The sequence below is a fragment of the Nicotiana tomentosiformis genome, chromosome 6, assembly GCF_000390325.3.
Source record: "Nicotiana tomentosiformis chromosome 6, ASM39032v3, whole genome shotgun sequence".
Classification (NCBI taxonomy): domain Eukaryota; kingdom Viridiplantae; phylum Streptophyta; class Magnoliopsida; order Solanales; family Solanaceae; genus Nicotiana; species Nicotiana tomentosiformis.
Window position 1 is genome coordinate 71,124,653 of NC_090817.1, and position 26,842 is coordinate 71,151,494.

Here is a 26,842-nt window from a genome sequence, read left to right on the forward strand (position 1 = left end):
GACTTCAAGGTACATCTGCCGCGTCTGCAGACCTCTGAGTCCCCTCCTATTCTCCCATCTGTAAATTACCTTCTATAATTATTTTATTAGACTCTGGTGTATAGAAATACTAGTTTCCTTCTGTAGCTTGTGACTTACGATGTTCCGGGTTTTGGGAAGACTGTGTATTTATAGATTATTGGTTATTGTACATGCCGAGCGGCATTGTTACTATTTATTTAGTTATCCACTGCTATTAGTTGCCAAGTTTTACTTTCGTTTTGTTATTTTTCGTAATTTGTTAGGCTTACCTAGTCGTAGAGACTGAGTGTCGTCACGACGTTATACGGAGGGAGTTTGGATAGTGACAATTTTGCTCTTATATGCTTTAGTTGACGCTATTGCCTTCCTCATTTCCTTGTTACCTCTTAAATTATTGAATTACTTTTACTTGAAGTTCTTATTTTGTGGAATATCTTCTTGTTGAGTTATTGGTGTTGAAGTTGTAAAAGCCGTTATCACATTGAGGTGAAGTTGTTAATTATTGAGATATATTGTTGAGCAAATTCTTATTCATTTTTTTTATTGTTGAGATTCTTGTTCACATTGTGGTTGAGCCATGGGTTATTTATTGGGAAAATATTGGTATTGTTGACTTTGTGGCAAGTTGTGGCATATGGGCACTTGTGGTGCGAATTGTGATTGTCTTATGATATTGATACACATGCGGTGATATAAGGCTAGGGGTTGATACGCATGCAGTGAGATAAGGTGGGCTTAATACGCGTGTTGCTAGTAGGGGAACTACTTGAAGCCACACGGTGAGATAAGGGGGCTAAAATGTGTGTAGCTATTTCGGGAAAATGATTTTCAAAACTAAATGCAAGGCTCTCGCGGTGATATAAGGAAAGATTGTGAAATGTAGAAATGAGGCGGAACCTCGGTTGTGATTCTTGTTGCACACTCTATGTTAAAGAGGCTTGTTGGTTGAACAGTTTTGTCATTTACTTATTTGTTTTACCTGTATTTGTCCGCATTGATTTCTTGATGTTCTTAACATATGTTCATACCTTATTACCTTTATTGTTTTTTATTCCGTTTCTAGCTTACATCATTGAAATTCTTTATTGTCATCTATTTCTTCGTTTCATATTATTTAACCGTACTATACCTTGTTCAGTTTCTTTATCCTAGTAAGTGTCTTGACCTGACCTCGTCACTACTCTACCGAGGTTAGGCCTGATACTTACTGGGTATTGTTGTGGTGTACTCATACTACGCTCCTGCATATTTTTGTGCAGATCTAGGTATAGCAACTCGTGCCGGACGGTAGTGATCATTCAGCTATTTCAGGAGACTTCAAGGTATACTTGCCCGACGCTCGCAGGCCTCAGAGTCACCTTCCGCATTTCTCTCATTAATGTTATTCCTCTATTCCAACAGTGATGTGTATTGAGATATTAGTACTTTTCTGTAGAGCTTATGACTCGGTATCACCGGATTTTGGAAAATATTGTATTGTGGTTCAGTATTGAGATTTTTGTAAGACTTATCAGTTTATATCTTGTTTTTAGTCGTTACTTGTTTCTTGTTATCTTGTTTGTTAGGCTTACCTAGTCTTAGAGACTATGTGCCATCACGACATCCTAAGGTGAAAAATTAGTGTCGTGACAAGTTGGTATCAGAGCGCTAGGTTCATAGGTGTTATGTCACGATCCCAATTTCCCTCCGAAGGATGTCGTGATGGCACCTAGTCTTTACGACTAGGTAAGCCTAACAAATAATGACAACTGAACGGATATAAATTTAACAAGTTACTGAAAACAACTGAATAATAGATAAATCCTTCCGAAAAACAAAATCTCACATACACAACCCAAAATCGGTGGAACCGAGTCATAAGCTCTATAGAATACAACTAGAGTACTACTATATCATTGTCCGAAAGAAAATGCAACATGAAATAAAATAAGGAAGGTGACTTCGAGGCCTACAGACGTGGAGTAGGTAAACCTTGAAGTCTCCCAAGCAGCAGCCACAACAGTCCTCTAACAACCAGCACGAGCAGATGTACCTGGATCTGCACAAAAAGATATGCAGAAGCATAGTATGAGTACACCACAACGGTACCCAGTAAGTATCAAACCTAACCTTAGTAGAGTAAGGACGAGGCCAGGTCAAGACACCTACTAGAATATAAAATAGACACTATGAAAGTGTAATACATGCATGTAAAGGAAAATGAAGAACAACTGAAATGAAACCAAGATAATAGCATGAACTAGTACCGGAAACCAACAACGGAAATAGCAGAAAAAGAAGCAACTAAAAAGCTACAATGATCATGTACGGCCAATCACTACTTGAACAATTAAGAGTGAAACAACAAGATATATTTTCATCAAAACACTTTGCAACATGAAATAACAACAAGAATCACAACGAGGTACCGCCTCGTGTATAATGAGATCAAACCGAGGTACCACCTCGTATAATCAAGAATCACAACCTATGTACCACCTCGTATTCACTTTTCTCAAATTCAATCACAATCTTTCCTTATACTTCCGCGTGAGCCTTACATTTGAAAATAGGTTTTGAAAACAATTTTCCTGAAATAGCTACATGCACTTTAGGTCCCTGTAAGCAACACGCACGTAGGTCCCACCTTATACCGCTGCATGCACATCAACCCAAGCCTTATACCATCGGATGTGCATCAATATCATATCACAATAACAATTCGCACCACAAGTGTCCACATATCACAACTTGACAACAACAACAATATTAATGTTTCCACAATAATAGCCCATGGCTTCACCACAATGTATACAAGAATATCAACAACAACAATGGATGAAAACCGCCTCGGTAGAGTTATGACATTATTGTGGGAGCAGATTGTTTGCCTCGATAGTATTATGAGATGCATCTATTGATGGGGTCGTATGACCTCTGCAGTATTATGTAACACTACCCTTATGGGATCGGCCATTCGCCACGGCAGAATCATGCGTTATATTCGTTAGAGCGTCAGAGTACCTATGAGTTTTCCTGACTTGAGATTTGACATTGTACTTGATATTAGTATTCTTTGTTTCCTTCAAGGCAGTTTATGGTAGTTGATGATTTTGTAATTATTCTTACGTTGAGAACCATGTTATTTATGTTTATTTTTTTTGTTGCTATTTGTTGGATTTCGTACCTGTCTACTTTTATATACTTTGTTATTGGACCACTGGTATATATCGATGTCGACCCCTCGTTACTACTTCTTTGAGGTTAGACTAGATACTTATTAAGTATGCATTGATTTATGTACTCATACTATACGTTTGCACTAGTTGTGCAGGTACTGAGATATGTACATCAGGTGGTCACTCCGGCTCGTGGTCGTATAAGCTAGAGATTTAGTGGTGAGCTACTTTCTATGCTTCAATCGCAACACCCAGAGTCTCATTTCCCTTATGTGTGTCTTATTATATCTATTTTCATTCTGGATAGTAGTTATAGTGGTTTGGTATCAGAGCGCTATGTTACATAGGGTTCATGAGTCATAAACAAACCTAGTAGAATCTTGCGAATCGTTTTGGAGACGTCCGCACTTATCTCCGAGAGGCTATAAGGTGTTATGAAACTTCTCTTTCTTCATTTCATATCGTGCTATTGATGCTGTTTATATCTAAATATTTCTTTTATTCTTTCAAACTTATGAGAATGCATGTGATGACATCATCCGGCAGCAGATGGGCTGCTCCCTCGATCGTCAGGGGGAAAGACAGAGGCCGAGACAGGGCCAGAGCTCCTACTAGGGGATGAGGTCATCCCAGAGTAGCACCACCAGTGGATCCGGTGGAGGAATCTATTATTAAGGAGCATGATGAGGTACCTGTAACCGAGTAGGTGCCGATAGATTTTATGACATTGTCAGGATTTCAGGAGGTCATGAGCCGTATGCTGCAATTTATGAACTCTATGACTCAGGCCGAATTATTTCCAGTGGACCCGGGCATATCTCAGGGAGTAGGGGGAGCACAAACCCCTATCGCTCATGTGCCAGGGCATGCTACTGCTATTTATCATATCGAGGTGCACTACCTGCATGCGGGGTTCAGCTGGTTTCAGCGACTAGAGCAGAGACTATATTGGCTGCGACCATTGAGGAGAAGAAGCGGCTGGACAAATTTACTAGGTTTCATCCTCCCCACTTTTGTGGTGAGCAGTTAGAGGACCCACAAGATTTCATTGACCATTACAAGAAGAGGCTGCATAATTTTAGGCTAGTGGAGTCCAACGGGGTAGACTTCACCACATTTCAGCCAGATGGGAAGGCCCATAGATGGTGGTAGTCTTATCTCCTGAGCAGGCCAGCACGTCCACCTCCATTCACTTGGGATCAGTTCACGCACATCTTCCTGGAAAAGTATATTCCAGCTTCATATAAGGAGGAGTTATGGGATCAGTTCGAGCAGCTCCAGTAGGGTCAGATGTTTTTGACCGAATATGAGGGGAGATTCACTGAGTTGTCTCGCTATGCAACTATCATACTTCCCACAGATGCAAAGAGAGTGTGGAGGTTTATTGCGGGCTTGCATTATCGGATTCAGGTTTTCATGGCCCGAGAGGCAGAGTTAGGGACTCCTTTCCTTCAGGTTTGTGGAGATAGCTTGGAGGATCGAGCATAAATCAGGGTAAAGAGTTCACATCAAGGGATAAATGGCCGCATCATTCTAGTAGGTTCAGTGGCGCCCTGTTTGGGGGTAGAGGTCTGTTAATGAGGGACCATCCTAGTAGGCCCACGTATTCAGCACCACAACCTATTCAGGTTGCTCCAATGCGGCCTTACTTTAATGTTATTCTAGAGGGAACCTATAGTCCGCCAGCTATTTAGGGTTCCTCCAGTGGGTAGTCAGGCCATCAGGGCCAGATCCAGAGTTAGCAAGTTTCCACCCCAAGAGGTTGTTTCGAGTGAAGGGAGTTTGGTCACGTGAAGAGGTTTTTTCCCAAATTTCGGGACAAGGAAGTGCAGCAGGGCCATCAACCCATGATTACCGCACCAGCTTCCACATCGCCTGTCCAGCAGGCTAGAGGTAGAGGGCAGGTGGGTAGAGGTCTCCCTAGAGGTAGAGGCCAGTCAGGTGGTGCTCCATCTAGATTCTATGCCTTTCTAGCTAGACCAGAGGCAGTAGCCTCTGATGCCGTGATCACACGTATCATTTCCATTTTCTGTAGAGATGCTTTAGTACTATTTGATATAGGGTCTTCCCATTCATATGTATCTTCTCTTTTAGATCCTTATCTGGATGTATCTCGTGAGTCCTTAGATATTCTTGTATATGTGTCCACTCCGATGGGTGATTCTGTTGTTGTGGATTGGGTGGACCGGTCCTGTGTAGGTGGGTACGAGACCAGAGCGGATCTTTTATTGCTCGATATGATTGACTTAGAGGTTATCCTAGGCATAGATAGATTATCTCTATATCATGCCATTCTTGATTGCCATGCCAAGACTGTTTCCTTGGTGATGCCAAGGCTGGAGTGGAGAGGTTTATCTAGTAGTACATCCTGTCAGGTTATTTCTTTCTTGAATGCTCGATATATGGTTGAGAAGGGTTGTTTGGCCTATCTAGACTTTGTTCAAGATACTGTTTTGGAGACTCCCACAATAAATTCAGTGCCTGTGGTGCGGGATTTTTTTGATGTATTTCCTGCTGAGTTACTAGGCATGCTACTGAATCATGGTATCGATTTTGACATTGATTTAGCACCAGACACCTAGCATATCTCTATTCCGCCTTATCGTATAGCTCCAGTGGAGTTGAGAGAGTTAAAGGAGAAGCTTCAGGAGTTGCTCGAGAAGGAATTTATCAGGCCGAGTGTGTCGCCTTAAGGTGCGCCGATGTTATTTGTGAAGAAGAAGGATGAGAGGATGCATATATGCATTGATTACCATCACCATCATGAATAAGTATCCATTGTCGCGCATTCATAATTTATTTGATCAACTTCAGGGATCTCGGGTGTTCTCAAAGATCGACTTGAGATCTGGGTATCATCAGCCAATGATTCGTGCTTCGGATGTTCCAAAGACGGCTTTTCAGACTAGATATGGGCATTACAAGTTTTTAGTGATGTCCTTTAGCTTGACTAATGCTCCGACATCATTTATGAATTTGATGAATCAGGTGTTCATATCATTATCTTCATTGATGACATATTGATCTACTCGCATAGAATAGAGGGGTATAAGCAGCATTTGAGGTTAGTGCTTCAGACTTTGACAGAATAAAAGGTATATGTTAAGTTCTCCAAGTGCGTGTTCTAGTTGGATTCTATGGCTTTCTTGGGGCATGTTGTGTTAGGTGAGGGTATTAAGGTGGATCCCAGATATATCGAAGAAGTTCAGACTTGGCCTCATCCTACCACAACGACAGAGATCAGGAGTTTCTTAGGGCTAGCAGGTTATTATTGTCAGTTTGTGGAGGTCTATTGAAGCTCCTTTGACTAGATTCACCCAAAAGGGTGTTCAGTTTAGATAGTCCGATGATTGTAAGGTGAGCTTTCAAAATCTCAAGACCGCATTGACTATAGCATCGGTGTTGGTTTTGCATTTCGGTTCAGGGATATACACTGTATATTGCGATGCTTCACGCGTTGGTTTGGGTTGTGTATTGATGAAGGAAGGGCGAGTTATTGCGTATGTTCTCGTCAGTTGAAGCCCCACGAGAAGAATTACCATGTGCACGATTTGGAGTTGGATGTGATAGTTCATTCTCTTAAGATCTGGAGGCATTATCTTTATGGAGTGTCATGTGAGGTTTGCACCAATCAGCACATCTTGCATCATTTGTTTAAGCAGAAGGATCTTAATCTGAGGCAGCACAGGTGGCTTGAGTTACTAAAGGACTATGATATCACCATTCTTTATCATTCGGGCAAGACGAATGTGATCGGGATGCCTTGAGTAAAAAGGTCGAGAGTATGGGTAGTTTGGCATTCATTCCAGTAGAGGAGAAGCCATTGGATTTGGATATTCAGTCTTTAGCTAACCGACTTGTGAGGTTGGATATTTTAGAGCCCAGTCGAGTACTTGCATGTGTTGTGGCTCAGTCTTCTTTATTCAAAAGGATTAAGGCTCGTCGGTGTGATGATCCGCACTTGTTGGTCCTTAGAGAGATGGTATTATGAGGTGATTCCAAGGAGGTGACAATCGGAGATAATGGTGTACTGCGAATCCAGGGTCACTTATGTGTTCCTAATATTGATGGCCCGAGGGATTTGATTCTATAAGAGGCAGACAATTCATATTATTCCATTCACACAGGTGCCACGAAGATGTATCATGACCTGAGGTAGCATTACTGGTGGTGTAGAATGAAGAATGACATAGTTGAGTATGTGTCGAGATGTTTGAATTTCTAGTAGGTTAAGTACGAGCACCATAGGTCAGGTGGCTTACTTCAGCAGATGGTTATACCGGAGTGGAAATAAGAGCGCATCACTATGGATTTCATGGTTGTCTTGCCGCGGACGTTGAGGAAATTTGATGTTATTTAGGTCATTATTGATAGACTGACCAAGTCTGCGCACTTCATTCCGGTGATGACTACATATAGTTTGAAGAGGTTGGCCCAGATTTATATCCAGGAGATCATCCGGTTGCATGACGTGCCTATTTCTATTATTTCAGATCGAGGCACTCAGTTCACTTTGCATTTCTGGAGAGTAGTACAAAGTGATTTGGGTACCCGGTTAGAGCTCAGCACGACCTTTCATTTGCAGACCGGCGGATAATTAGAGCAGACAATTTAGATTCTGGAGGATATGCTTAGAGCGTGTCTGATTGACTTCGGAGGGAAGTGGGATCGATTCTTACCATTGGTTGAGTTTGTGTACAACAACAACTATCAGTCCAACATCGAGATGGCTCCTTTTGAGGCCTTGTATGGTCAACGATGTAGTTCCCCTATCGATTGGTTCGAGCTCGGCGAGGCTAGGTTATATGGTACTAATTTGGTAAAGGATGCCTTGGATAAGGTAAAGTTGATTCAGGAGCAACTTTGCGCAGTAGTCCAAGAAGAAGAGTTACGTGGATCAAAAAGCACGTGATTTATCATTTATGGTAGGCGACAAGGTACATTTGAAAGTCTCGCTGATGAAGGGTATCATGAGATTCAATAGGAGAGGGAAGTTGAGTCCGAGGTTTATCGGTATGTTTGAGGTTTTATACCTAGTTGGTGAGGTTGCATACAGGCTTGATTTGCGTCCTAGCCTATTAGGCATTCATCCGGTATTCCACATGTCTATGCTCCGGAGGTACCATGCCGACAAGTCCCACGTGTTGGATTATAGCACAATTCAAATGGATGAGAGCTAGAGTTACGAGGAGGAGCCGGTTGCCATTGTTGATAGGCAAGTTCAAAGGTTGAGGTCTAAGGAGATTTCAGTGGAGGGGTCATCCAGTCAAGGAGGCGACTTAGGAGACCGAGGAGGACATGCGAAACACATATCCACACTTATTCAGCACTTTAGGTATGATTTTGAACCCGTTCGAGGACGGACATTAAATCTAAGAGGTGGAGAAATAAAGGTCCAATTGATCATTTTTCTTTCTAGAACCTTGGTCCCCTATTAAAGACTTACTGTATGTGTTTTTCCTATTTTATGACTTGTAGGACGGTTAGCTTGATTTTAGAAGGGTTCGGGTTGAATTCGTAACACTTAGTTCCATAATAGTGGCCGAAGGTGGCCGAGTTTGACTTAAGTTAACACTTAGAGTAAACGACCTCAAAATCGGGACTTCAAGGTTCCAATAGGTTCGCATGGAAATTTTGGACTTGGGCGTATGTTTGTATCTAGTTTCGAGTGGACCGCGAGCGTTTTAGCTTATTGTTAAATGTTGGTATTTTGAAGGTTTATTGTCCCGCGATCGCGAAGAAGGAATTTGGAGTGGGGAAGTGGTTGCTCTTCGTGAACGCGAAGAAGGCATCGCGAACATGATGGAGGACCTTGCTCCTCTTCACGAATGCGGAGGTGCCTTTGTAAACGCGAAGAAGGAAGAGAAAAGAATGGGCTCGCAGACTTTGACATTCACGAACATGGATGTGGGTCCACGGATGCGAAAGATTGGCTGAGGGTGTTCTTTGTGAAGTAGCTGGGCAATTGCGAATGCGAAGAAGGAGACCTAGGCAAGGAAAGCATTATCCTTCGCGATCATGAAGGTGCTTACGCGATCGTGATGAAGGACACCTGGGCAGATTATAAGTTTTAATACGGGACTTAGGCTCATTTCACCCTCTTTTCTATTGGCTTGGACGATTTGGGAGGTTTTTGAAGGGCCATTCTCATCAAGCATGTCACGCCCCGAACTCGGGGAGTGCGACCGGCGCTCAACCGAGTGAACCCGGTCAAGCAATCCTGTTAGATACTTTATACCCAAACTCACTTATGAATAAAGAGAATACATATTTTCATTAATTAGATAATAAGGAGATCATGTATACAATACTAATCCATTACTATTAGCTACTTCATTTATAAGTCCTTAAAATATTATATTACACATCCATAGTTTAAAAGTGGAACATGTGATACAACTACAACCTCATTAGTTTGACCTTCCCAATACCAACGTACAACCCACACCATGTATATAGAGCCTATAACGGTTACCAAAAGAGTCCTAGAATAGTGCCGGCAACAAGGCACCCGCTACACCTCAAAACAAAATACATGAGAAACAAAAGGTACCTGACCCCGATATGAAGTGGGGCTCACCAAGTCAGCTGAGAGGAGGATGTACTGCTATCACTGATCGATGCTGCCTGCTATGAAACCACCTGCATCCATTAAAAGATGCAACGCCCCCGAAAAAAGGGACGTGAGTGCCTGTGGAATAGTACACGTATGTAAGGCAGACAAAACAACATATGAAAAATATGGAAACTCAAATAAGAGGCAAATAAAGTACATCAAAACACTACGAAAACTCCATTTGAAATCAAATTTCAAGTCTTATTATATTTGTGCCATTCTAAACTTCTTTTAGGATCAACTGAGCCATATGAACTATACGTGGAATACATAACATAATGTAATTGAAACAACATGTATAAACAAGGCCAATGAAAGTGGCACCTATTCTCTGCATTAATAATGCGTCTCACTAGATCGTCCATAGTGTTCACATATCATATTATACACCTATGGGTCTCATAGACCTTCCATAGTGTTTATTCATACCGTACACCTATACATTTCATACACAATACACCTATGCGTTTCATAGACCGTCCATAGGATTCCATATACAATAAACATATGCGTTTCATAGACCGTCCATCGGATTCCATACACAATGTACCTATGTGTTTCATAGACCGTCCATAGCATTCCATACACAATGTACCTATGCGTTTCATAGACCGTCCATAGGATTCCATACACAATATACCTATGCATTACATAGACCGTCCATAGGATTCCATACACAATGTACCTATGCGTTTCATAGACCGTCCATAGGATTCTATACACAATGTACCTATGCATTTTATAGACTGTCCATAGGATTCCATACAATATACCTATGCGTTTCATAGACCGTTCATAGGATTCGATAACACATCTTTATGCACATAACCATATATAAACTCAAGCGACATGACTAACGCTATTTTTAAGGTCGTAAGTTCCCGGATCATTGGAACACTTCATGTCCATGCTCATCGTGGAGAAACATACCTCATTACATTAACACAGCATGGCAAATCACCAAGTAGTTTTCAATGGTACATAGAACCAATTTCTCTTCTTAAGGTTCATCATCATTTAGCATAGGACGTCTCTTTTACAACTCATTATATACCTCTTTGTCATCTTAAGGTCACTAGCTAAGTTCATGATTCTCGGTGACTTAACATCGAAGTCATTTACATTCATTATTTCCGAAGCATACACCTATAGTTGAAACCGTTGGAACATACAATGCCTCATGATTCTCATTTTGGCAAACGGCCATATTTCATGTTCATACTTTCACTTACTTGTACTAGCCACGGGTGATCATAGGACACTAATGACATTATTATATAAAGGGGTTAAAACTCATCTCATAATGTTCACACATTCTTTCATTTAATTCGCACTATTAACTACAAATATAATTCTCATTCTTGGAACGACGGCCACATTTCTACATCTCACACTCGCTTCTTTCACTTTCAAACATCATCATGGATCATCAACAACAAAGCATTTCTATTCAAGACTTTAAGTCCACATGTGAGCAAATACGAATGTTAAGCACAATGAGATTTCTTACATAATTTGGCATTATAGCTTTCATTTGGGCCACGACTTGAAGTTATAACAATTAGATACGCAACCCATGCTTCGAGCACATTTTCAAATAATACCTAACATAGTAGGAACATTTGGAATACATATTGAGTATATATCCTTTGGACACAAAGCTTATTCGGAATAGTCAATTTATAATGAATAACTTGGGATTTACAAGAACATCATGGGATTCAATTCTAGGAGAGATATTTAGCCAACATACCTCAAATTCGTCCCTTAATGATACTACAATGATCCACTACACTTAGCAACTTCAATATTTTGGAAGAAATCTTGCAAAACCCTCCTTTGAGTTCTTGAAGAAATTTCTTGATGATCTTGAAGATGGGGGGAGTTGGAGGTCTTGAGAGAGTGGGGGAAAGCCCAAAATTCGGCCAAGAGAAATGGGGAAAAATGAACGCCGAAATGAGTATATAATGTTTCGGGCGCCCCAGGTGGCGCGGGGCACTGCCTGTGGCACTGGTTCCAGAACTTCAAAATTCTCAGCGCCTCACGCTACCCTGGGCGATGGCGATGGGAAATCATTTCTACTTCGCTCGAAAATTGTCATAATTCTCTCATACGATGTCTGAATTCGACGATTCTTTTTGCTATGTTTCCGTAATTTCCATAGGGATATAATGCTTTAATAAAAACTGAATTTGGATCTCATTGGCTTAATGTTATACTACTTATACTCGAAGAAATGACGTCAAAAAATTCTAGAAATATCCAAATTAAATTCCAGGCATACGCCCTAGTCTAAAATCACCATCTGGACCTAACGGAATCATCAAAACTCCATTCCAAGGTCGAATACAAAACCAAACTCAAACTTAGTCATAATACATCATATGAAGCTACTCAAGATTTCAAATAGATGAAAGGAGCATAAATGTTCAAAACGACAAGTCGGGTCGTTACATTCTCCCCCACTTAAGATCATTCGTCCTCGAATGAGGGTTAGAATTCATCATTAGCATCCAATATGGCCCAACTGCTAATTCACACTCACCAGCAGTTTCAAAATTTGGCTAACTCCCTAAATTTCCAAAAAGTTTAGCAGAGTTTCCCCTATAACTAGGCATATCCACCTGTCAGAGAATCCTAGAAATCGATCCTAACAACAAATAGATAACACCACATTGTACCACAGACATCAAAACAACACCAATCGTGACATCCTATGCATTATATTATCAATGGGAGCATTTGCATAAACTGTACAAGTCTGGACGTCACTCATAGAAAGTAAACTCCTAACATTCTTTTAACACAACAATTCTGTGATGATCTTGACTTTCTTCATAAATTAGTGAACGTGTTCTGGCCCCTATCAACTCTGCCACACCAACATTGGACCATCCATGGGCAACTTTCATCTCCCGCCACACGACACACCATACAATGGAACAACAACCCAATACACGATAACCACAGCCTTCATTTGCCCTATACTCCTCAAAACACATTCATGTAGCCACTCCTTGACCCAGTCATGATTAACATACTAGAGTACATCATTGTGGGAACCTCGCAACTTTTCTTGCTCTTCCTGAATCTCTACTTTTAAGAGACAATACGAAACATGATCTTAAAATTTCTAGCACCGACCTTCCGCCTCATGCAACATTCGTGAAATATTCTGAACACGTTTGTCCACACCTGGATATTGAAAAATGACAAGCAAATTGTGTTTCCTTATAGGTGAAAGCTTATGCACACACGCCTAGTGACTAAGGGCATACACCTTCACCCACATCTTTCTCTTATATGAACAACCCCTCAGACATCATTCCTAATCACTTAAGTCGTGTTATAAGCTTAGGTTAACACAATCCCCTACCAAAACCTATTTCCATCGCACCTCATCATTCTCGTATGAGGTAAACTTACCATGGTTGAAGGTCCAAACATGTAAGGAAGTATCATCCCATGGTCAAGCATACATGGCACGCAACTCTATGGTCATACTCATTCACACACCTCATGAAACAAGGGGAAAGGGGGTTGAGGGACTTATTTATTATTCCTTGGTTGTTGGGGCAGTGCCTTAGCTGATGACCCTTGACTCCGCACTCGAATCATTCATCAGTGCCATGTCGGCACACCCCCAGATAACGTCTCCTACACTTGGGACATGGGGGCATCTACTGCAGCTGATCGTTCACGCTTGACTGGACCTGCTGATTAGATCCCTTGTTGCCTTGGTATGGCATACTATGGCCCCACCGCTGCTGATCAGGCCATGATGGTATTGCTCTAACTGAAGACTGAAAAACTGACTGCGTGGGTCCGGATGACACTGTCCTGTGTAATGCCTTTCCACCATAACCCTCATTGTAGGATCTATTAAAATTGCTCGCGGATCGGGTCTTTTTTTGTTATCTTGCTCCATCTTTCTTTTTAACTTTCGATCCTCCGTAGATTGAGCAAACACCACCATTTTCCCAAAATTCATATTAGAATTCAAGGTAGCTGTAGCGGCCTTATTAATAACTAAGGGGCTAAGGACTTGAACAAAATAACGCACTCTAGCCTCCATAGTGGGCAACATGTAAATATCATACTTGGACAGGCGCGCGAACCTCATATGGTACTCCCACACACTCAGGCTACCTTGCCTCAGACTCTCAAACTCAACGGCACGGGCCGTCTTAGTTTCGGCAGGCAAGAAATGATCAATTAAAGCATCGGTAAACTCACTCCACCTCACCGGAGGACTTCCCTCCTCACAGGACTCCTCCTATAGCTCAAACGAAGAATATGCCACCTCTTTCAGGCGGTAGGAGGCCAACTCCACTCCCTCCATCTCAGTGGCATGCATAACTTGAAGAGTTTTATGCATCTTATCAATGAAGTCCTGGGGGTCCTCCTCGGGGTTAGTACCCGTGAACAACGGAGGATCTAACTGAAGAAACCTGTTCACTCTGGAACTAGCGGAATCCCCTTTGCATAATAGAAGAAGTAGGTACAACATTCGATCTCTAGGCCTGGGAAGCCACTATCTGAGCCAATATTTGTATGGCTCCCCTAAGGTCCCCATCAGAAACACTGGGATCGGGAGTTGAGGTTAGAGGTCGAACTAAGATATCAGTTAGAGGAATCGTTGCACCCTTAGTAGGTGCAGGAACTGGTGCGGTCTGATCAGGTGAAGTGAAATCAGGCAGTGTAGTAGTCGGGGGAATGTTCTCACTCCTCGGTTGCTCACCCGCATCATAAAATATAGAATCAACAGCCACTCCTGGGGTGACATTGGCTCTTTGGCTAGTTCTTGCTTTCTTCCTAGGCACCATGTACTGAAAGTTAGAGCAAAACACGAGTTAAAGGAGGAACAGTCTTACAATCAGCTTTATCGCACGATCGAGAACATCAAATAAGGGTATTATTCCTAAATACCCAAGTATCCTCCTAATTATAGAAGTGGTTGACAACACACCGATAAGAAGGACTCTACTAGACACGGCTCTGAGACATCTTAGGACACTTTAAAACCTTAGGCTGTGATACCAAGTTTGTCACGCCCCGAACTCGAGGAGCGCGACCGGCGCTCAACCGAGTGAACTCGGTCAAGCAAGCCTGTTAGATACTTTCTACCCAAATTCACTTATGAATAAAGAGAATACATATTTTCGTTAATTAGAAAATAAGATCATGTATACAATACAAATCCATTACTATTAGCTACTTTATTTATAAGTCCTCAAAATATTATATTACACATCCATAGTTTAGAAGTGGAACATGTGATACAATTACAAACTCATTAGTTTGATCTTCCTAATACCAACGTACAACCCACACCATGTCGATGGAGCCTCTAACGATTACCAAAAGAGTACCAGGATAGTGCCGGCAACAAGGCCTCGGCTATACCTCAAAACACAATACATGAGAAACAAAAGATACATGACCCCGATATGAAGTGGGGCTCACCAAGTCAGCTAAGAAGAGGATGTACTACTATCACTGATCGATGTCGCCTGCTATGGAACCACCTGCATCCATTAAAAGATGCAGCGCCCCCGAAAAATGGGACATGAGTGCATGTGAAATAGTACTCGAATGTAAGGCAGACAAAAAAACATATGAAAAATACAGTAACTCAAATACGAGGCAAATAAAGTACATCAAGAAACTATGAAACCTCCATTTGAAATCAAATTTCAAGTCTTATTACATTTGCGTCATTCTAAACTTCTTTTAGGATCAACTGAGCCATATGAACTATACGTGGAATACATAACATAATGTAATTGAAACAACATGTATAAACAAGGCCAATGAAAGTGGCACCTATTCTCTGCATTAATAATGCGTCTCACTAGATCGTCCATAGTGTTCACATATCATATTATACACGTATGGGTCTCATAGACCTTCCATAGTGTTTATTCATACCGTACACCTATACATTTCATACACAATACACCTATGCATTTCATAGACCGTCCATAGGATTCCATATACAATAAACCTATGCGTTTCATAGACCGTCCATCGGATTCCATACACAATGTACCTATGTGTTTCATAGACCGTCCATAGCATTCCATACACAATGTACCTATGCGTTTCATAGACCGTCCATAGGATTCCATACACAATATACCTATGCATTACATAGACCGTCCATAGGATTCCATACACAATGTACCTATGCGTTTCATAGACCGTCCATAGGATTCTATACACAATGTACCTATGCGTTTTATAGACTGTCCATAGGATTCCATACAATATACCTATGCGTTTCATAGACCGTTCATAGGATTCGATAACACATCTTTATGCACATAACCATATATAAACTCAAGCGACATGACTAACGCTATTTTTAAGGTCGTAAGTTCCCGGATCATTGGAACACTTCATGTTCATGCTCATCGTGGAGAAACATACCTCATTACATTAACACAGCATGGCAAATCACCAAGTAGTTTTCAATGGTACATAGAACCAATTTCTCTTCTTAAGGTTCATCATCATTTAGCATAGGACGTCTCTTTTACAACTCATTATATACCTCTTTGTCATCTTAAGGTCACTAGCTAAGTTCATGATTCTCGGTGACTTAACATCGAAGTCATTTACATTCATTATTTCCGAAGCATACACCTATAGTTGAAACCGTTGGAACATACAATGCCTCATGATTCTCATTTTGGCAAACGGCCATATTTCATGTTCATACTTTCACTTACTTGTACTAGCCACGGGTGATCATAGGACATTACTGACATTATTATATAAAGGGGTTAAAACTCATCTCATAATGTTCACACATTCTTTCATTTCATTCTCACTATTAACTACAAATGTAATTCTCATTCTTGGAACGACGGCCACATTTCTACATCTCACACACGCTTCTTTCACTTTCAAACATCATCATGGATCATCAACAACAAAGCATTTCTATTCAAGACTTTAAGTCCACATGTGAGCAAATATGAATGTTAAGCACAATGAGATTTCTTACATAATTTGGCATTATAGCTTTCATTTGGGCAACGACTTGAAGTTATAACAATTAGATACGCAACCCAAGCTTCGAGCACATTTTCAAATAGCACCTAAAATAGTAGGAACATTTGGAATACATATTGAGTATATATCTTTTGGACACAAAGCTTATTCCGAATAGTCAATTTATAATGAATAACTCGGGACTTACAAGAACATTATGGAATTTAATTCTAGGAGAGAAGTTTAGTCAACATACCTCAAATTCGTCCCTCAATGATACTACAATGATCCACTACACTAAGAAACTTCAATCTTTTGGAAGAAATCTTGCAAAACCTTCCTTTGAGTTCTTAAAGATCTTGAAGATGGGGGGAGTTGGAGGTCTTGAGAGAGTGGAGGAGAACCCCAAAATTCGGCCAAGAGAAATGGGAAAAAATGATCGCCGAAATGAGTATATAATGTTTCGGGCACCACAAGTGGTGTGGGGCGCTGCCTGGGACGATGGTTCCAGAACCTCAAGATTCCTAGTGCCAGGTATAGCGCCCCATGCTACCCTAGGCGATGGCGATGGGAAATCATATCTACTTCACCCGAAAATGATCATAACTCTCTCATACGATGTCCGAATTCGATGATTCTTTTTGCTATGGCTCCGTAATTTCCATACGGATATAATACTTTAATCAAAACTGAATTTAGAGCTCATTTTCTTAATGTAATACCACTTATACTCGAAGAAACGACATTAAAGCATCCTAGAAATATCCAAATTAAATTCCGGACATACGCCCGAGTCCAAAATCACCATTCGGACCTAACATAGTCATCAAAACTCCATTCTGAGGTCGAATACAAAAACAAACTCAAACTTGGTCATAATACATCATATGAAGCTACTCAAGACTTCAAATAGTTGAAAGGAGCGTAAATGTTCAAAACAACAAGTCAGGTCGTTACAAAGCATCACTTGGTAAGTGATTTGTTTTACCTATTATGAGTTAATTACATGCATTATATGAGGATTCTGACATCGAAATTAGTATAATTTTGGGGAGGTTTGGTTAGAAAACCTAAAATTAGAAAAAATATGATTTGACCACAAAATTGGTTAGGGAGTTGGATATAAATTATATATTTGAGTTCGTGATGCCATGAAAAATATTTATCTTCAAAAGTTTTTGAAATTTAGGTGTGTGGGCCCGGGGTTGACTTTTGTTTACTTTTCGAGTGGGGTTGGAAATTGATTCTAATAGTTTAATTATGAGCTTTTGAGCATATATTGATTGGTTTGTACGTTCCTTTGGCTAGTTTTATGTTGCTCGGCATCGATTTGACGGTTTAAGTAAGGTGTGGGAACCGAGTACTGGACTTGAAAGCAAGATAAGTCTCTTGTTTAATTTTGTAAGAGTAAATTATCCCTGTAGGTATTTTATTTGATATGTGCTACGTGCTTTGGGTGCTACGTACGCACGAGGTGACAAGCGTCCGTGCATAAGCTAGATTCTTGTTTATGTCTGGGTAGGCTTAGAGAGTGTTTGGATTGGCTTTTAAAAAATAACTTTTAAGCTAAAAAGCCAAAATTCATAAGTTGGTGATATCCAACTTTTGACTTTTGGCTTACTTTTGTAATTTTTATGCCTAAAAGTAAGTGCTTTTAAGCACTTTTTATCATTACCAAATACCACAAAAATTAGAAAAGTATTTAAAAGCCAATAAGCACTTAAACTAGGCCAATCCAAACACCCTCTAAGGCCTACATCATGCCTTAACTGTACTACTTGAATTTTTCTTGATTGTTTGATTACTTGCATTTATAACTGAGCTTGAGACTAGAATTTACATATTTGACCGAGCCTCTTTACTTTAAGTTTTGGCGGGATATTTGATTGTTGGTAAAAAAAATTCTTTCTCTTGTATTCCTATCCTCATATTGTATTTATGTGATCGGTAGTTCCATGTTTTCCTGACTTACACGTATCTTTGTGAGTGGGGCTAGTGGCGCGATGAAAGTTTCTCTAATCTTGTGGGATTAGGTTGTTTGCCTCGGCAGTATTAAAAAATATTATTATGTGAGCGGGTCATTCACCTCGACCGTATTATGATATGTATATATGGATCGGGCCGTACGACCTGGGAAATATTATATAACACTACTCTTATGCGATCGGGCCATTCGCCTCGGCAGTATCGTGCGTTATATTTGTTAGGGAGTCAGAGTATATATAAGTTTTTCTGACTTGAGATTTGACATTGTACTTGATATTGGTGTTCTTTGTTTTCTTCAAGGCAATTTGTGGTATTTGATGATTTCGTAGTTATTCTTACGAGAATCATGTTGTTTATATTTATCTTTTTCGTTGCTACTTTTTGGGTTTCATACCTGTGTACTTTTATGTATATTGTTATTGGACCACTAGTAAGTGTCGAGTTCGACCCCTCGTCACTACTTCTTCGAGGTTAGACAAGATACTTACTGGGTTCGTGTTAATTTACATGCTCATACTATACTTCTGTACTAATTATGCGGGTACTGAGACAAGTAAACCAGGTGGTCACTCGGGCACGTAGTCGCATCCGTTGAAGACTTAGTGGTGAAATGTTTTCCATGCTTCGACCCGCAACACCCGGAGTTTCGTTCCCCCTATGTTTATCTTATTCTGTCTATTTTTTTCGGACAATAGTTATAGTGATTTTGTATATTCTACTAGATACTCATGTATTTGTGACACCGAATTTTGAAAATTTTTAGTAGATGTTCATAATATTTATATCATTTCACTTTATGTTTTGTTCATACTTCGTGACTTAGTAAGAATCAAAGTATTTAACTATGGTTTCTAAACTTAACTCCACTTTATTATTGAAATTCTTGATTTTAAAAAAAAGTGTTATGGACGGTTGTTTGAGTTGATGGTTTATTGTTGGCTTGCCTAACGTTAGCGTTGGGCACCATTACAGCCTATGGTGGGAATCAGGTCGTGACTAAATCGTCCAAATAGATATGCATCGCCTGATCTACAATTCAGTCTAATTGTTTTAGACAAAGCCGGTAAAAAAGCTGAATGACTTTGAAATTTCTCAGAATATATTCTATTTTGACCCAAACAGTTTGCACCTATATGCATACATTGCGATAGACAAGCGACAATAGAAAAGGGCTGAGAGCGTTATGTATAACAAAAACTCTCTTCACATATGATAAAGCCATAATACTGTTTGACAATTGCTCTTTAGTTGAATTATCATAATTGACTATGTAATATCAAAAGATAATATGTCGGATCCACTTACTAAATACCTGACTAGAGAGACGGTCGAGAGATCATCGAGGGAAATAATACTATGACCAACATAAGTTTTCATGGCGGTAAACTGGAGATTCAAAGACCTAGGTTATGAATGACATTTCAACATTGTCAAATAATATTTTAGTCCATTCTCGTGATGAGCTAAAATTTAGTAATAAGGATAAAGTGTTAAGGCTTTTAATAGTTTCTAAGTTTGATATGAGATTATCAAATAATATATCTATGAGATTACACGTTTAGGAATTATCTATGTAAGTTTGAAATGTAAGCCCCTTCAAGGAAATTTTTGTAAGGCTAATTCTCTATGCACTTATAAAATCAGACGGCGTTCATGGTTGAAATGAACAAAATAATTAAAACTAAAGACGGGTAAGCATTGATTGTGTGACTTATATTGCCTAGGTATATACCAATTCTCGACAAACAAAGATATCAAATCTACCGATTGACCAAATATATTCGATATATATTCCCTACAGAAAGTTCAAAGGCAAATATACTTATCAAAATGCGATTACTCCTTACTGGCGAATCACGTAGTTCTTCATGCATATTTTTATCATATAGCCATTCCCCGTTTATGTGAGGATTGTTGGATTTTTAGTTGTGGTATGAATAGAAAATAAAGGGAAGAGAAAGGAGAAAAATAAAAAAAATTTAAAAAGGTTCCTTTTTTACTAAGAGGATTTATCCCTTGTCACACAAATTGATCCTCGATTGGCTCACGCTATGTGGTGTAAGTGGGGAGGATCCATCACTTAAGTATCATCATCTTCCTTCACAACAGAGTACTTAGATCTGGAGAGGTCAAGTAGAGCAAGAGTTTTCTTGATCTTTTCAGCAACATCGCTTCCTCCTTCGGGTGTGTTTGTGACAGATCTTGCTCCTTTTGAGGATGAAGATCCTAAAATAGGGGTTGATACGGACGACACTTGGGGTGCTTGTTGTCCTAACGAGCTTGTTTTGCTCCTCGTAACTGGTCCAAAGCTTCCAAAAGTAATATTGAGAATGCTTTCCACATCAACATAGAACCTGGAATTATCAGCCTTGGTGGAAGTTGAACTAGAGTTGATTTTCTTTGAAGTCATTTTAATGTTCTTGAACTTTGGTGATTGAAAAGTTGAGATGAGAGGTAGAGATTGTCCCACTGGGCATGCCAGAATTTGTAGACAATAAATTTGCGTCGAGAAAATAAAATCAAGACCGAAAAATATTGCAACAATCGTAGTATTTGATTTCAAGTAATTTGAGTGTAAAATCTCTATGAATCCTCTGATTCTTCTTTTCAATAGTAAATAAATTCAAGGGCCTTTGAGCTTGATCTTGAACCTATATTTATTGTCACGAACGATGATCTTGAATTCAACTAGTACGAACTTTGATTTGAACTCGTACTCCTTGAATCTTGATTTGTTCTTCGTTCTTGAGCTTGAACTTGATTTGTTCTTCGTTCTTGAACTTGATTTGTTCTTCGTTCTTGAGCTTGAACTTGATTTGTTGAACTTGAACTTGATTGCTTGAAGCTTAAAACTTATGGAGGAATTTGCAGGGATTGATCCACGAGCTCTTTCTTGCTTCTTGTTATAACTTCTGGTGTCTTTTCTGGGTTTTGAAGACCTCTATTTATAGTTGTGGGAGGGAAGAGTAATGATAAGAACAAACTCTTTCCGACCAATCAAATTGAAGTGTGACAAGGCCGCATTTGATTGACTAGAACATATCACTTGCACGTGTGGCGCGGTTTCATTGGCCTTTTAATGTGACTTGGCATGCCTTGTCATTTTGACACGTGGCACCAGACTGAGCCTCTAGGAAAATGACATTTCGGGCTTAATGAAGTGGGCTCATCAATTTAGCCCAATGGATTAAGACTTATTTATTTAATCCATATATATTTGATTTATATAATTAATTCAAGTATATTAGCCCATAATATCTATTTGGACCAATATATCTTGAATTTAAAATATAGTCCAAATTATTTTATGAGTTTAATTTGAATAAAATTTATATGTCTACAATTAGTTAACTAGATGGCCAACCGACTCATGCCGTAATTATCCCAACAAAGATTGATATATTTTTATATTTAAAAATAATTTAATTTTAGTATTCTCATTTTAACCTAAATGAGATGATTTTATAGCCACATAAATATCAATGCTTATTTTGAATCACAAATTTCGAAAGTTTATCTTTCTTTCTTAAAACTATAAGTCCAGTAAAACACTGCCACATAAAATGTGACAAATAGTGTATATTTCTAATCGTTTATTTTGTATCATTCATATAAGAATAATAAAACGATAAGCAGAAAGATTACTTCATAGTTTGGAAAAAAAATAGTGTCGGTAGGTTAAATAAATTATAAATAATTTGGTGTAAAAATAAGTCAATAGGTAAAATAAATTTCAAACACTTAACCTCCTAGATGGGATGAATCCGCTTGACCGTTGCTAGTATTTCTGGTACTTAATAGTTCAAGTTTTGCTTTATTCCTGCGGATTTTACTTTCTTTTTCAATAAAATTAAAGAGCAGGTCATAGATTCCATGTAATCGTTTTTAGTCACCTGAATATTTATTCTTATATTGACCTACAATTATTCTTCAAAACCTATGCAGTGATGGAAAATAATGCCTTTTCTGCATGCAGCTTGATGAGATGCTTCAAACTTGAGGGACTAAAGTTGATAAAATTCACAACTTGAACGTTAGTAATCGATTGATGAATTTATGTGTTGCTTTTGATGAATACATTAATATCTGACATTTTGAAGAATGATAGTTGCAAATATATAGTAATATTGAACTTTATCTCATGCTAACAGTAGTTGAATGGTTAGTACAAGAATAATGTGATTTTCCTTCACCACTCCATTCTGGTGCTCCAATAATGTCAGATAAGTTATTAGGATTATGAGCAGAAGACTATGGAGCTAGCTGTTGTCAATGAGCTGCTTCCCTCGTTCCATCTGTTCGGTTCTCTTCACAACTTTGTAGATTACCACAAAGATAGCTAACTCTATTATCGAAGGAATAAGATAACATGCAATAATTTGGCACCTTGCATATATATATATATATATAATTTAGTGTAAAAATACAAATTGTTTTAGTACAAGCGGAATGAAACAACTTTTGCTCTCTTTTGGTCGTCAACTTATCGGGGAATGAAAACGAAGGAACTTAAGTCATTAAGAAACATTGTCTTCCTTCGGCGGCAAGTACCTAAAGATAAGCACAACATGAAAAAGATCAGATTTTATTTTTCACTGAAACAAGAAGGCAAAAGCTAAAAGGTGATTAATACAGGAAAAGGGAAAGTTGATCCTGCCAGATTTACATCAAATTAAGGTGCTCAAACTCTGCTTCAGGTACCAGAACTTATGAAGTATTTTGTAATTGTTCAAATAGTGTTGTTATTTCTGCTAATGTCACTACTGAACTCGTGAATTGAGACATTTACCGCTGATGCTTTAGCCAACGGGAAAGTTGATAGAGCTGCACTGACTCATTTGAAACATGGCAAGCCAGAAGCAGATGATTGCGAGGATGTACCATCCATGCAAATCTCATACACAATAAGGAATACACACATAATACTGCACCCAAAGAGACACAAGCAATCAGAATTCCACAATTTAAAATGGTCTAAAACTGAGACAATATTTGATGCAAGATCAAAAGCCGAGCACCAGAAGTTCTGCTTCCCCAGAAAATCGTCTTATTTTGCACCAAAAAGAAAGGACAATACAAACAGACAATTGTTTTAGTAAAATGACAATAATATTCACCTGCAGTCATATTCCCGGATATTGCATCTGCGGGCTTCCTTGAATCCATCATTCCCTAACATATTGGTTCACATAAATTTCAGAGAGTTGCACTCGGAGAAAAAAAGAGAAGGAACTTTATACATTAGATAATTTAACGAAAACGACAAACTGAGGTTGGGAACACACAGCAATGACAAATCCCCAATTGGCCATAGGTCCCCAGAAGTGAGTTGTTTTAGGGCCAACAGGACTGTTCAAGAATGCCCGGAAGAAAGCCATGAACTTGTAATTTCAATTGTCTCTGCATATATTTAAACAACATCCAAGCTTATCAAAATTTACAAGACTTTGCAAGTATCAACAAATGACATGTTCATTATAAATGACAAATTTCTAGCTGTCTACCAGGCTTGAAATCTTCTCTATATCGGATACGCCCTAGAAGACAGGCTTGAAAATCTAACCTCCTAAATTTGTTGAGAGATATGGTGTCTAATGTTAAATAGAAACTCCATAATATAACAGAAAACAAATACTAGCAACTTAATTTCTATGGGTTTATCTATCTAGCACCGAGGGTTTAATTAACAAAATCTTATTTGCACTCTGATGTTTACATCAGATTATGCAACTTAACCGTAATAGTTAAAAATATTAAAAATACATATCACTTAATCATGAGTGGTGAATGATTCATATCACTTAACCATTAGTGAATATAAGATACATGTCTTGCATTTGTTTGGTGAAAACACCGAACGGGTAATTTTTATTTCCTACTAGCCCCAATAATCTGAACCAAACTTTAATTAATGCAATGAAATTATTAATTCATACTCAAGACCCTTATTCGAAAATTGCAATTAAATTCAATCCTAATCATTTTACTCTTAATGAGAAAACAAATAGGGAACTGCGCGCTTATTTTTAGCTAAGGACATGAAATGCCTCTTTGCAGATGTTCTTTATTTATATGTGCTTTACAAACTTTTTTCAAAATATACCACAACCAAAGAAAATCTGAAGAACTTTCAAATATACTTATCAGTGAAACAAAATCTTTGAAAACATTTGCAAATTCTTCCAAATAAGTAATGAGCCCTTAGTACCGTTTGCCGCTGCAGCAGATGGCTAAACAAGGGGAGAGAAGCCGCCGGTGAGGGAGAAATAGCAGTAGCAGCTAGGTTTTCGGTGGTCGCTTTGATACGAATTGGAGTTATGAGCAGCTGCGAAGGTGATAGCAATGGCTGCCGACTATATAAATAACCATTGGAAATCGATTTGGACCAACTGGTTTTGTTTCATTTGAAATTCCAAGTTATACATTTGACACTTTAAATGTCAGAGATTATGGTTACCTAATTTTAAGACCATATCACGTTCACGTGTAATTAGTTATGTCACGCGGGGGTATATCTACCCACATTAATTATTATTGCATCAAAAAGGGCAGAGGAGAGTACGCCATAAATAAAGGTGTATCATTCTTATCCACTTCGAAAATGATATTTGGAAGGGTATTCGAATTGTGGGTACATTGCAAAAAGTCGAGGCTCCATACTCCGTAAAAACTTGTTGGATGGCCAATTTTTGGACCGTCTATAATATTTAATCGCAGTTTTTAAAATTTAATAGGTAAATAATTATTTTTAAGATGATAATATTTGAGTAAAAATATCCCAAGCAAAAACACATTGCTTCAATATAGAATATTGTAGTTCGAAATTTTGACAAGTAAAACTAATGAGATGTACAAGGTATCAGACAACGGAAAAATGTTCGATAAAAACAAGCTTAGGGCTCCTTCGTTACTATCTATATCTGAGCTAAAGGGAAAGCTTCTATTGGGCCTTCGGAGCAGACCATATGAAGCAAACAAGAACAATCAAAGTTGGGCCCAGAAGTTACACATAAAAGGCCCAAAGGATCCTATACATTAAAGCCTTTTGAAGAATATTTTGGAACGTTACCAGCTTCTAGAAATAGGATACTAAGTTATAGATAATACTATATTTTTCTTTTTTTTTTATAGAGAATATAAATTAGTTATAGACCAGCCAATAATGTATAGACAACTGGAGTTAGTTAGTGAGGAGTAAGATTCTTTTTAGCATTCTTTCTTGTATATATAGAACAGTCTAATACAAAGCATACACCCGAAATAGAATATAGAAGAAAATTCTCTCTATTCTGAAATCCTACATGGTATTAGAGCTTTAGGTGCTCGTCTCTTTTCATTTTTTTTTCAGTCGTCTTCTTTCTTCTCAATGGATCCTACCAGTGAAGATCAGACTTTCTCTGTTACTGGAACCTCTACCTTAATGTATTCTTCTAACCCTTACTATCTTCATCCTTCTGATTCACCAGGAATGGTGTTGGTCAATTCTCTTTTCGATGGAAAAGGTTATGCTGGGTGGAGTAGAGCTATTGTTATAGCTCTTTCATCCAAGAATAAAGTCGGTATCATTGATGGATCTTCCTCTGCTCCAGCTATTGGTTCTTCTCAATATAGGGCTTAGAGTCGATGCAATGACATGGTGATCTTATGGATACTCAACTCACTGTCAAAGGACATTGCTGAATATATGCTCTACTCCAAAACTGCAAGACATATATGGAAGGAGTTAGAGATCAGATTTGGGTAATGTAATGGAGCTTAACTGTACCAACTTTAAAAGGAGCTATCAGATGCAGTCCAGGGAGCTTCAGATATAACAGGTTATTTCACTAAAGTTAAAAAGATTTGGGATGAGCTGGATGCACTTAATACTTTTGATCATTGCTCCTGCACATGCATCTGTGGAGGCAAGGTGAAAACCTTGAAATCTCATCAGGATGGAAGATTGATACAATTCTTGATGGGGCTCAATGAAGCTTACTCAGGAGTCAAGAGCAACATATTAATGATGGATCCTCTTCCTTCAGTTCATCATGCCTACTCTCTACTAATCCAAGATGAGAAG

At 38.9% G+C, this 26,842-nt stretch overlaps 2 protein-coding genes across 2 annotated transcripts; one reads left to right on the forward strand and one right to left on the reverse strand.

Moving 5' to 3' along the window:
- Positions 1–5,026: 5,026 nt before the first annotated feature.
- LOC138894188 (uncharacterized) lies at positions 5,027–5,761 on the forward strand. The gene has a single exon (XM_070178869.1). It carries the CDS (start codon positions 5,027–5,029, stop codon positions 5,759–5,761), a length of 735 nt encoding a protein of 244 aa, XP_070034970.1.
- A 17,124-nt stretch (positions 5,762–22,885) lies between these two features.
- On the reverse strand, positions 22,886–25,215 carry LOC104111550 (mitochondrial pyruvate carrier 1-like). The gene is made up of 5 exons (XM_009621277.4): positions 24,989–25,215; positions 24,066–24,180; positions 23,898–23,952; positions 23,570–23,705; positions 22,886–23,331 (listed from the first exon to the last, which is right to left on the reverse strand). The coding sequence occupies exons 2-5, from the start codon at positions 24,156–24,158 to the stop codon at positions 23,298–23,300; spliced, it is 318 nt and encodes a 105-aa protein (XP_009619572.1). The 5' UTR covers positions 24,159–24,180; positions 24,989–25,215; the 3' UTR covers positions 22,886–23,297.
- Positions 25,216–26,842: the final 1,627 nt, after the last annotated feature.

Coding starts and splice junctions, on each gene's coding strand:
- LOC138894188 (XM_070178869.1), top strand. CDS start 5,027: ATGATTACCGCACCAGCTTCCACATCGCCTGTCCAGCAGGCTAGAGGT.
- LOC104111550 (XM_009621277.4), bottom strand. CDS start 24,158: ATGGCTTTCTTCCGGGCATTCTTGAACAGTCCTGTTGGCCCTAAAACA. Junction 23,953..24,065: donor ATTGGGGATTTGTCATTGCT/GTGTGTTCCCAA, acceptor CCAATATGTTAG/GGAATGATGGATTCAAGGAA. Junction 23,706..23,897: donor ATCCGGGAATATGACTGCAG/GTGAATATTATT, acceptor CTTTGGGTGCAG/TATTATGTGTGTATTCCTTA.